The sequence below is a fragment of the Hypomesus transpacificus genome, chromosome 2 (genome assembly GCF_021917145.1).
Source record: "Hypomesus transpacificus isolate Combined female chromosome 2, fHypTra1, whole genome shotgun sequence".
Classification (NCBI taxonomy): domain Eukaryota; kingdom Metazoa; phylum Chordata; class Actinopteri; order Osmeriformes; family Osmeridae; genus Hypomesus; species Hypomesus transpacificus.
Window position 1 is genome coordinate 15,301,976 of NC_061061.1, and position 12,096 is coordinate 15,314,071.

Consider the following 12,096-nt stretch of genomic DNA (forward strand, 5'->3'; position numbering starts at 1 on the left):
TCTCACAATGTCTTATTTATCTTGATCTTTTTGTATCCTTACCTCAATTGTCATTCTTTTCTCAATCAACTTGCCTTCCCCTAAGACCTTAGTACAGTCTTACTTCTTCTTCTGTCCGGGAGTTGGTCAGAAGTGTTTCGTTTTTTTTTTACACTCCTCAGAGGAGGAGTTAGGGGATATTTGTTTTTTATTTTTAGCATTAGTGCAGATTGGAATTAAAATTCCAAGTATTGCCACTAGATTGTTAAACTTTCTAGGCCATAGCATTAGTAAAAGCCTTGATGGAGATGGCCTCTCAATCGTGTCACCTGTTGCACAAACGGGTTTTTAGGATAAGATTACTCAGCTGTGCTACACTAATGTAATCCTTTACAACCTAACATTGAGACCAACTAGATAGACAAACCAGATAGTCAATAATTCACGCTATAATTGTATCAGATGAGTAAACTCTTGAAGTCTGGGACCACTGGACGTCCCATTGTCTACTGAGTAACAATATTTAATGACGTCACCGGTTCTGTACCTTTTCTGCGCTGTTGACCGTTTTATCTGGAACGAGCAGAGGGCAGAGAACTGTAACTTGCTGTGGCGGACTGTAAAAACCACAGTTTTAGATATTTTAGAACGATTTTCACGCCAAGTGCTCTATCATTGTGCACGAGAATCGGATGCGATTTTTGTCTACTCTGGAGTTTATTTTTTTCTGTGTTTTTATTGGTTGTTGTCAGCCACCTGTGAACAGAAGGAAATAATTGACGATTCACTGACATTATACATGGTGTCGTCGGGCTATTACCGTTATCCAAGAGGCTACATCGAATGTTTAGAGCTGTAGTAATTTAGAGCTTTCGAGGTTGTAAATTAAGCCAATCGACAAGACTTTCCCCGCACTCACCGGTTTTAAGAGAAAGGTGAGTGATTCAGAAAATAATTAATTGGGGCAAATGTGTGTTACCCTGAACCAATTTTTACAAACTTTCAGGCATACTCAACAACTTCTATGTTAGTATAACATCCGGGGATTTGTGTCATTTCATTCAAAGTATTGGTTGTGTATAACTAGTGTGTTAAATCCACAAATCTTGTGCCCTAGGTGTAGTTATTTCAGGCCTCTGCTGTTTTGCCGTTAATGCTAAAAGAGTGATCATAATTGTTCCCAAAAATAAACCACTCAGTAAGACAGTTTCCTATCAGAAATAATTTGTTGTTCTTCTCATCTAAGCAAAAAATCTAACAAAAACACTTTGGGGCTAATCTTTTCAAAACATCCCATATTGCCCTTTGGTTTGTTGAACCTGTTTAACCCATCTGTGCCCTGACTAATAGTATTTTCTCCTGCAGAAGGAGAAGACGGAGGGGGGGAAGGCTGGGTACTAAACTAGACCTGTCTGGAGCAAACTGGGCAAAGAGGGACCCTTCAACTTAACCATATCTGTTTTCGCTTTCCATTTCCGAGGGGCTAGAATGCCAGAGACTAAGAATGGTAAGTGTTACATACCTAGTCAGAAATTATGCTAGCCTGGCAGAGAACTGTTTTCCCCCTGTGTTTGACATCAGACATCAGACAACTTTGATGTTAACGATTAATAGAATTGTCTACTCTGCTTTTCTGTCACCATTTTGTTGTGAGTCATACCAGATTAGAACATTCAATTTGGACTAATCTGCTATGGCCTGCAACAGTTTCCCCTCATATCAAACTATTTTGTGTTTATCAAATCGAAGATTAAAAGTGTACCCTGGCCTCTTAAAGTTATAGTTGAATTGTATCTGTCCATCCTGGCAGTGGGCAGGATGCTAATGTTACAGGAAATTATCAGTACTCCCATGGTTTTATTAACTAATATAAGTCATACAGTCCTTCACCATTATGTGGCTTGATCAAACACACAAACATACACACACACATAAACACGCACACAAGCATACACAAACATACATAGTGACCCAGTAGGTCCATCTTTCTCTCTCTCATTCAGCTGCCTGTCTTCTTCACAGCCTATCAAAAGTGGCTTGACTTTATGCTTTTTCAGGGTTTGGGTTATAAATTGCAGAAGGATAAGGTGAAGCCTTATCTTAAGTGTGCCTACCAGGCTTCAAGTCAATTCATTTTTAAATACAAGCTGATAAGAGTGTGTACTTCAGTTCCAATTTACATTTTTGCTTTGTTTTGAATCGTTGAGCCGATACTTGTAGTTGGTGCTTACCTTCAAAATTTTAAGCGAGTCCTCCATGTTTGCTGTCCGTCACGTCTCTGTACTCTGTACAGTCTGGTCATAACTGAAAACCTAAAAACATCATCCCCGGGCTATGTCCTACAGATAAATCTTCTTGTGGCTACAGTAGTTTACCTGTACACCCTATAGCCTACAACCCCTATGTCGAGCCCTGTCTTCTTTCTTACCGTTTCTCCCACAAAGAAGTTTCAATCACAAAGTGATTGTTTGTGACTGGAGTTAGGGTTGGGTTGAGATTGGGTGTGGCAAGTATAGGTTGAAAAGTTATAATATTCAAGAGAGCTTAAGCCATTGGCTCACAATACCCCATGACTCACACTTAAGATACCTGTGCAGACAAGTTATAAAGACCCTAGTAATTTACTGTCTATGCCAGCTATTTCAAACCATTAATATAAAGTAGATGAACAGTGATTAGTACCTTACTGGGTTCAGAGTTCCAATGTGGGTATAATGGTGTCGCTGATAGAGTAGTTGCATATCACTGGCTTCTTCCTTGAGAATATGTTGCGTTCATAAAAACATCAACACATCATACTGATTCTTTTAGCGTGAGCTTGTCTTATAACTATATTTGTAGTAACATTGTGCCAGGCAAACATTACATTTTCTAGACCTAAAACTCACTGCAGACCTTAGCTTGACCCATGGTTTACCACACTGTACAGAGATACCGTGCACATTACTCATCAAAGAGCCTAGCCAGGAGTGGGGGAGGAGCATGCACATACACACACACACATACACACGCACACACACACACAAACATATACACACACAGCTTCTCAGGTGAAGCAGCAGACAATAGGCTGGTTGTTCTAAGTCCACTGGCCTTACGATGCATCGCTGCAGTCTGGGAGGAGTAGGATGAGAAGGAAACCTGGGTTTTTCCTGGAAAACCACAGTTCGAATGCCAGGCGGGAAGGAGAATATCTCCTCACACATCAGTGACCACGATGATCCCTTGACCGGCGGCCATTGTTATTACCCAGAGTTTTGTAGTAGAAGGAGCCCCAGTTCAGTCATATGTCAACTTTATAACGGGAAGACCTTGATGCCAGGGTCAATAGAACATAAGAGAATAATAACGTTTTTGTTGAGGAGAGATTTTTTTGATAAACGACTAGAGCTGGTCTATATTTAATGTAGTCTTTTATTTATTTATTTATTTATTTTCATCTGTGACCTTTATAGTGAGTCCCCCAACCTTAAGGTGTGTCAGCAAAACAGATAGAAGGTAATGTAAGTCTAAAGTGGACATTGACTTCTTAACCCTCTTTCTGCTGCCACACTCTGGCAGCAATTGTTTGAGAACCCCAACTTGGGACTCAACATTCCAGCTTGTACTCTGAGATTTAAACTCTGGGCAAGCTACAGGCCCAACTGGTTAAATCTTGGAACAGTCTATTGACACTGCTTTGTCATGGTGTCTCAGATCCACGGTTCCCCAAGAACAGTCATTGTTTGAAAACATTCTTCACAACATAGATTAAGCATTCAAGAAGAGATGCATTGTAAAAAGTCAGTTGGTTTACAATTTGGTATACTTATTTACACATTAGCTTATTTTGTGAATCTCTGAAGTTTCAATAACGTCAAACCACATGCGAAAGTTGTGTGGAGATGATGGTTTACAGAAAAAATTAAACTTTCAGCCAACCAAAACAGCCACACCCAGCTTTCAGGATGAGGAGTACTCCCTATTGGACAATCAGACTGTCCATTAACATCTTTTATCTCCATCCGGATGTATGGTAGACTTGCAGAGGACTTCCTGCAGGTACTAGGTGTAGGTTCTGATGAAATGACTCCATAATGACAGGAGCAAAGTTTTTCCTATAAGTCTTCTGATGGAAGATTTACAATTCTCGCTTTGGCTTGTGACACTCTGTGTCTGAAAATCATGGGATGCATATGTTTCCCCTCGTACAGTTTTAAACAGGCTTTGCCCTTGAAAGAGGAGACAGCCTGAGAATTAGGTGGTCAAGGTGGGGTTGGCCCAATGTGGTTTCCGCTCCGACCCCTAGCCTCCTGGCTTTGTCTGGTTTGTTTATCTAATTATGTTTTGACTCTAAAACTAACATGCATTAATGATGATATATGATGGGAAATTGAGTTTCTTTACCTTATTCTAATCTATACGCAAACATTAATTCACACATAAACACTTTTGGAACACAGTAGCAAACGACACTGTTTTTAACCTATGTATGTCATATTTAGAAGTGTAAGATGAAGAAGTCAGTGTCATCTTTATATAGCAGAAGGACCAGTTACTTGTCTTAGCTTCAGCAACCCTGGCCAGGGAACACACTTGATCTCAGACATAACCTGCTGTAACAATGGCAGGATTTGATTTACTAGGGGGCTTGGGGGGGTTTGACCCCCTAATTAAGACTTGGACCCCCCCAAAAGAGGTCAAAACAACAGGTCGGTGGGGTTGATACATTTATATATCGTTCTTACCTGTATTGTAAATATTACTATATGCCGTTGGGAAGAAGTTGACCCCCCGATTGTCATTGTATAATTCGCACTCTAAACAAAGGTGTTTTGATGACAGCACTCTTGTGTCTTTTTTAAGGCTTCAATGAGTCCTGTTTGAAAAATCTGGGTTTGCTACCTGCTTTCTTGGCACCAGTGGTTTGGGGACACAGTGACATGGGAGGTGCAATATCTTCCCAGTTTGTTTTAGTCTCACGGAGACGCAGGCAGGCAGACAGGCTGGCAGCAGACTTTAGACTATTGATCCCATCTCTTGGACTGATTCACTTTGGCAGTTTGTCTCACTGTGGGGCAAGTCTTGGCCCTCGGTTATGATGTGTAACTATGCATACGGTTATGGTCCGCCCTGTCTTGTTTTGTTCATGTTTCATGTTGATTGGTATTACACACTTATCTCTGTGTGTGCGTGTGTTTACAGGAAGACCAGGGATAGCCGTGACCTGCGTGCTGACCCCGTGTCGGCTAGTTGGTGTGTGCGTGACCGTGGTCCTATTAGGAATGGTCGGAGTGGCTGTCTGGGCTGTAGGTGAGATACACAGATTTTGCCCTCAACACACACACACACACACAAACATACACACACATCAATCCTATTCATCTGTGTTGATACCTACTGAAAAACAGTTACTGTTAATACTGTACAACACTGTATTATTCTTGTTGTTACCATTATTTGGCTGGACATTGTAGGAGCTTGAACACTCTAATGTTGCAAACATTTGTTTTATTTCCTGATTTTTCTTGTAAAGTAACCTACTGCACCAGAGAAGAAGACACAGGACTTTATGACGGTAAGTGAGAAGAGACGACCGATCCGTCAGAGTAATGCTCAGCTATACAACAAAGAAAATGGACAATTCAAGAAACCTACATTTCAAATGAAATAACTGGTCCCTGTTTCCCCTTCCCCCTTCAGTCCAGGTGAACTCGATGGACCAACAGCTACGCGTGTTTGACTCTGCCCAGCACAGGTGGAGGCCGGTCTGCTCCTCAGAAGCCAATCAGCTGTTAGCCAGCATCAGCTGTGAAGAGATGGGATTCGTCAGGTTAGAACGCAGATACCAAGATTGACATGACCTTGACCATAAATATTCAGTTGTATGTACAGAGCTTTAATTATAGTGTTAATATCTGTGTGTGTATGTGTCCTGCAGTGTTGTTAACTACTCTGCGTCAAGCTTGCCTGAGGGAAGCAACGAGGGTGTAGACTTCTTCTGTGTCAAACAGGACGAGTTGACCTATGGGAAAAGGATTAAAGACTCTCTTTATCCCTGGTAACACACAACATACTCTGTAACACTCAGTAACAAACTGTGTATCATCAGATAAGATTCTGTTTGGCATTAGTTATTAATTCAGTAAATGTTGTCCCAATGCCCTAATGAAGTTGTAACCATTCAGTATGTGTTTAGCACTGTTTTCACATAAATATTGTACTGTGTCTATATTGTTTGTGCTTACTCAGTCTTCCTGTGTTGCAGTAACTGTGAGAGTGGCCAGGTTCTGACTGTGCTGTGTCAAGGTAAGACCTGAGAACGTTTGGTGAGAAACACATACCCTTACGTAAAAGATAAAGGAAAACACCTATTTTTTGTAGTATTTAAGGTGCATTATTTAAGTATTTAAGGTTTTTCACCACACACTGACAGACCATAAAGCTCAATGTTTAGGGAGAGTTAAATCAGGTGCACCTTAGTTATTCAAGTCAACTCAGGTCTTCCTGTAAAAGACATAAATCTAGATGTGTTGTTTTATGTCCAGACTGTGGTCGACGCAGCTTGACGGAGGACCGCATTGTGGGCGGCGTGGACGCACGGCAGGGCAGCTGGCCCTGGCAGGTCAGTCTGCAGTACGACGGTGTGCACCAGTGTGGGGGCTCCGTCATCTCTGATCGCTGGGTGGTCAGCGCGGCGCACTGCTTCCCCGAGTGAGAGCACACCCATGTTACATGCACACGCAAACACAAAATAAGTAGGCCCTCACAGCCCTCACAATGCATGAAGAATACGCAGAGACTAATGGACAAATGTGCACACACACACACACAGCTGCTACAGTATGATGGTGGCATATCTTACATGTTTCCCCGCTGTACCCTCTGTCCTGGCTGTGTTTATTATTCTTCTATTCACTTCTCTTCACTCAACTGCTCCCTCTCCGCTAGGCGGTACCGGCATCTCTCTAGGTGGCGTGTGTTGCTGGGCTCCAACTATAATAAACCAGTCCACAACACAGTGGTGATGGCGGAGGTCCGGACTGTGGTTTACCACAGCAGCTACCTTCCCTTTGTGGACCCCAACATAGATGACAATAGCAGAGACATTGCCGTCCTGGCTCTGGCACAGCCCCTCACATTCACTGGTATGGACTGGAGGGAGAGAGAGGAAGACAGACAGATAGACAGGCAGAGAGAGAGAGAGACAGACAGGCAGAGAGACAGACAGACAGGCTGATAGGCAGAGAGACATAGGGCTGGCCGGCAGACAGGCATGGAGAGGGGGGGAGAGAGAGGCAGATAGGCAGCGAGACATACCAACAGACAGATAGACATACATAGTCGCATACATTAGCACAGGGGGCCAGTAGGATGTAGGATGGTGGGGTAGGTGTGGGACCAGAAGGTTGGGGGACCAGACAGTGAGAGGCTCTGTGTATAACTGGGCTGGGTGCTAGAAGTGAGAAGAGGTGGAATGAAGGATACGAGAGAGGGAGATTCTTGATAGGAGTCAGGTTACCATGGCATTCTGCTTGACAAAGGGCCTACTCACCCAAAGAAACCAGGCACGTTGATGCACTTTTACGAAAGCAACATTAATTAATGTCCCTGTTTCTCGGTCAGTTTCAACATTAGTGTCTCTCCAGACTTTTGTGGTTTTACAGAGGTAATTAACCTGCAGAAATAAAAGAGAAATAAACACAAGACAAGTCAACACTGTAGCGACCCCTTCATAGGGCAGTCATTTCTGCCACCTAGTGGTTGAACTCGCCATGGCACTGACTCATTCCTTTTGTCCCTATTATTATTTTCAGATTATATACAGCCAGTGTGTCTGCCCACCTATGGCCAAAGGCTGGTGGATGGACAGATGGGCACAGTGACAGGCTGGGGAAACGTAGGATACTACGGTGGGTCTCAGCAATCTCTTTGTTTGTCTTACATCTTCATTTCCCCCTGTTTCTCTCTCACATGTTGGTTCTTTCTGTCTCTTTTTCTGTGATAGGATTAAATAGAGTGTCCCTGATCTTTCTACTTATTAACGTAGCTCTCACAGTAGCTCTTTCTCTCTCTCTCTCTCTCTCTCTCTCTCTCTCTCTCTCTCTCACTCTCTCTCTCTGTCTGTCTTTCTAACTCTCTATAGGGATATGTAAACTATGTCCTCAAATCTACCAATCCTTCTCTCCTTTCTCCATCCCCCCCTCATTCCTCCACTCCTTGTTATTTATCCTACATCCTCTCCTTGTCTTCTCCTCTTGCCATTTCCTCCCCATCTCCCCCCTCTCCCTTTCCTCCTTCCCTCCATCTCTCCTCCAGGTATGCTAGCTGATGTCCTCCAGGAAGCTCACGTGCCCATCATCAGTGATGCTGTGTGCAACGCCCCAGATTACTATGACAACCAGATCACCACCAGTATGTTTTGTGCCGGCTTTGAGAAAGGTGGCATTGATGCGTGTCAGGTCAGGACCCTATACTCCTGCTTTCCTGTCTTATTGTCAATTGACAATAGCGTTGCTTGACACTGCCTTTACATTGTGATACTTTAATGTGTACTTTTAATTTAAGATTGCATTTCTCAGCCCTAATGTGGTGTGCATGTCTATGTGTCTATGTATGTGCTTGTGTATGTATGTGTGGCAGGGGGATAGTGGTGGTCCCTTTGTAGCAGAGGACTGCCTTTCCAAGGCTAGCCGCTACCGTCTGCTGGGTGTGGTGAGCTGGGGAACAGGCTGTGCCATGGCCAAGAAGCCTGGCGTTTATACCAGGGTGGCACGCTTCTTGCCATGGTTATCCACCGCAATGAGGGTGAGTGGGACAACACATATACATTTTGTATACACGAAAGCACGGTCATAAGGATATCCTAGCAGTCTCATACTCATACTACATATGCACATACTACACAGAGTTTCCCGCAGCACTTTTCAGTTAAGGCGGCTGCTTAAGCAACACATGCCTGCCACCTTAAATAGGCCTACGTCATTACGGCGTTTTTGTTTTTGTTTTGCAGCGATATCCGTCGTGTCATTCTGTCCTGTTTTCTCCCTACCATTCCAAAACGCCAATGTCCCTTCTCTGCAGCACGCATTAGTCTACCCCCCCCACACACACACACTTTAGTCTATCGCGGCAACCCCCCCCCCCCCCCCCCCCCCCCACCCTCCCCACGACTTGAACTAACACATTGTCTGCGGGAAACCCTGCTACATACACGAAACTGTACGCGCACACACACACGTCACATGTTGTCACAAAAGCACACTCAGAGATGCGTAGATTTAAGCAATAAGCCCCAAGAGGCCGTGTTTTGCGCTGATTTGCGCTAAGGGGAGTTACCTGTTCTAAAATCAGCATAAAACACGCGGGGCTTATTGCTTTTCTAAAACTGTCACTACAAATATTTGATATGGAGTCATAATAAAAACAATTAGAAACAAAATTGTTTAATAATAAACCGTCATTCTTCCGCCACTACAAAGTATAGTTCCTACATAAATCGTTGCCACGCAACAGCCAGATGGACACCTTTGCCGTGTTTTTATATTTGAAATTTTCGATACGCAGTAATATGGAATGTTAAAGAATGTTATGAGGACAACCTGTAAGGTTATGCTGGATTTTACAACATGGCATGTAACGCGACATAGCCAATCACAATCAAGGATGGGAACAACCAGTTTTAGAAACTAAAATACATAATAGTACATGATTCTATGTCATGGCAATAGTGTCACTGTGGAGTTAAATTATCCTTTCTTCTCTGCAGACCTATCACAACTCTCCAGGCTTTCACAAGATGGCTAGAACATGAGAAAGGGGAAATGGGAGAGGAGAACATCTCACTTAAGGTTCTCCAGTGGAACAATGATCAATGAGGCCTGGTCCAAACAAAACCTCTTTGCCATTACATTTTTTTATATGAACCTTCCCCCTTCTTGTAGGCTGCTTGATCTGCTCCTCAGGGTTCACAGTCCAAGACCTGGTTGTATAATCTGACAAACAAAAATGTGTCCTTAATGCCATGACAACTGATCAACCGTTTCTGAGGAGACAACATAGAGACGGCCATCAGGTATTTAAAACAAACGTATTTCGTTGGCGATTTCAACCAACATTTAAAGGGAGTTATTTTTCCTACCATACCTGATTTAGGCAAAGTGTCTGTCTGTCTGTCTGTGGGAGTGTGTGTGTGTGTATGTGTGTGTATGTGTGTGGTTTCTTATGGTGCGAACATGAACTAATCTATAAAAAAGGCAAATTTTCATTCAGTAATAGAGCTGGTGAATGTATGATATTATTCTTATTGGAATCAGTATTTTGTTTTCCTAACTGTAAATATTAGGTGCTTTTCATTGCAAATAAATGTCTTCTGGTTTTTGAGTTGTTACAATGAATCAGATATGCCTCTACAGTTGCATGCACTGTCCAATTCTGGTCTTGCCCTCTCACCAACATTTCACCAACAGGACAGAGGAACAACAGATGTTTATTAAGAAATCCTTCAATTAAAATTGTATTTTCTTTAATGAAAAAATTAAACTGAAGGAAACGCATCAAACGTTTACCAAGCTATACATAACATCTGTAATATGTGCCATAACCCTATGGATAGTCTTCTCTGAAGCCAACCTACATGATTCTGATTGACATTTTTCTTCTGGTTTTGTAGATTTAGTCATTTAGCAGACGCTCTTATCCAGAGCGAGTTACATTAAGTCCAGGGACATTCCCCCCAAGGCAAGTAGGGTGAATATGCTTTGCCCAAGGACACAATGTCATTTTGCATGGCTGGGATTTGAACCGGCAACCTTCAGATTATTAGCCCGATTCCCTAACCACTAAGCCATCTGACCACCATTTTGGCCCCTTTATTTTTTTTTCCTTCAGGCGTAGTCTACCAGAAGGTAGACATAAATGTGAATGTACGTATCTTTAGTGTTAATTAATGAAATTAGCAAACAACTTTTGTTACTGATTACTGTTCTGTTCATTGTATGTCAATTCTCATGTTGCATAAGGTATTGAAATAAATTCATAATTTAATTAATACTTTGAATGTCTTGTTGGTCCTGTGTTATTATTTCAGGTGTTGCATTGATTTCCTTGTCTCTACTATCTGTCTGTACGTCTTTTAAGCTGATAGGAGCATTTTAAATGGCTTGAGTTAAAGTTAAAGTGAAAGACTGAAACTTACATCTCCAAGGCATCAGTAGTACTTGTTGTTTGTGTTGCTATTCTTTACCCTTGGCATAGGAGAGGTCAAGTTGAGTGTTTGCTTTGGAAGGGAAATGTCTTTACACAAATCACACCATCCTTCCTTGAGAAGAGTGTGACAAGGGCATGGCGGAAGACCTGAAGGAGGAAGCCAGAGACTCTGGTGATTGGTCCAGGGTGTGGGAACAAGTGAAGGGCTCAGTGTCATTTGCTCCTGGCTATTGCATTGCACTCAATCTGGTTTAGTGTCTTGCTAAACCTGTTCTCTGCTTCCTCAAACATATTGTTTGCAAATGAGAAGAAATGTTAGATTGCAGATAAAGACAGAGAGAGAGAGTTGACTAACTTCTGCGACAAACGACAGATACTTTAAAATAACAAAGGGACTGGAAGGGGCTGCAAACTACAGCTAATGTAACTAAGGGAACTAGGGGATAACTAAGGGAAGTATATAGCAACAGGGGTTTGGATGACAGGTTTCTGCTTATAGTTAACTCATGAGGAGGTTCTTTACTTTCTAGTTTTGAGGAAGAGAAATGAGAAGGAGGAAGATTATGATGATGAATGTCTCTGGTATGTTTGCTGTCCTGCTGGAACTGCTCTGCCTTGCTCTGCAATCATCAGGTACCGATTTTGTGTGTATGTGGGTTTGTATCTCACTGTGTATAACACTGTAAAATCAATGGATATTTCAACTCATCAAGTATTTTTACATTGATGTTGACTGTCTCAATACCAGATTTAACCTGAATTTTAATTTATTTGTTATTATCATTTTTGACCAGGTATAAATTAGATGGGTAGAAATATAAACACTATAAGCTTTTTTGTTTACATAGCTGGCATAAAACGGAAATTACTCTGAGTTAAATCTCAGAGAGGCACAAGTGTACTAGATGTTCATTTGGGTTAGGAAGTGAA

At 42.2% G+C, this 12,096-nt stretch overlaps 1 protein-coding gene and 2 long non-coding RNA genes across 3 annotated transcripts; 1 reads left to right on the forward strand and 2 right to left on the reverse strand.

Annotated features, from left to right (window-relative positions):
• The first annotated feature begins 743 nt into the window (after positions 1-743).
• hpn (hepsin) lies at positions 744-10,401 on the forward strand. Its single transcript, XM_047035368.1, has 12 exons — positions 744-1,486; positions 5,164-5,271; positions 5,495-5,536; positions 5,662-5,791; positions 5,900-6,019; positions 6,227-6,267; positions 6,507-6,672; positions 6,910-7,106; positions 7,776-7,871; positions 8,278-8,420; positions 8,602-8,766; positions 9,728-10,401. Exons 1-12 carry the CDS (start codon positions 1,468-1,470, stop codon positions 9,770-9,772), a joined length of 1,272 nt encoding a protein of 423 aa, XP_046891324.1. The 5' UTR covers positions 744-1,467; the 3' UTR covers positions 9,773-10,401.
• LOC124477550 lies at positions 5,930-6,523 on the reverse strand. Its single transcript, XR_006957160.1, has 3 exons — positions 6,437-6,523; positions 6,207-6,274; positions 5,930-5,983 (listed from the first exon to the last, which is right to left on the reverse strand). It is a non-coding gene; the product is annotated as an uncharacterized LOC124477550 (long non-coding RNA).
• Positions 6,580-11,351, reverse strand: LOC124477544. Its single transcript, XR_006957159.1, has 4 exons — positions 11,156-11,351; positions 7,514-7,636; positions 6,824-6,954; positions 6,580-6,660 (listed from the first exon to the last, which is right to left on the reverse strand). It is a non-coding gene; the product is annotated as an uncharacterized LOC124477544 (long non-coding RNA).
• Positions 11,352-12,096: the final 745 nt, after the last annotated feature.

Coding starts and splice junctions, on each gene's coding strand:
- hpn (XM_047035368.1), top strand. Junction 6,020..6,226: donor AAAGACTCTCTTTATCCCTG/GTAACACACAAC, acceptor CCTGTGTTGCAG/TAACTGTGAGAGTGGCCAGG. Junction 6,673..6,909: donor GCGGCGCACTGCTTCCCCGA/GTGAGAGCACAC, acceptor CCTCTCCGCTAG/GCGGTACCGGCATCTCTCTA.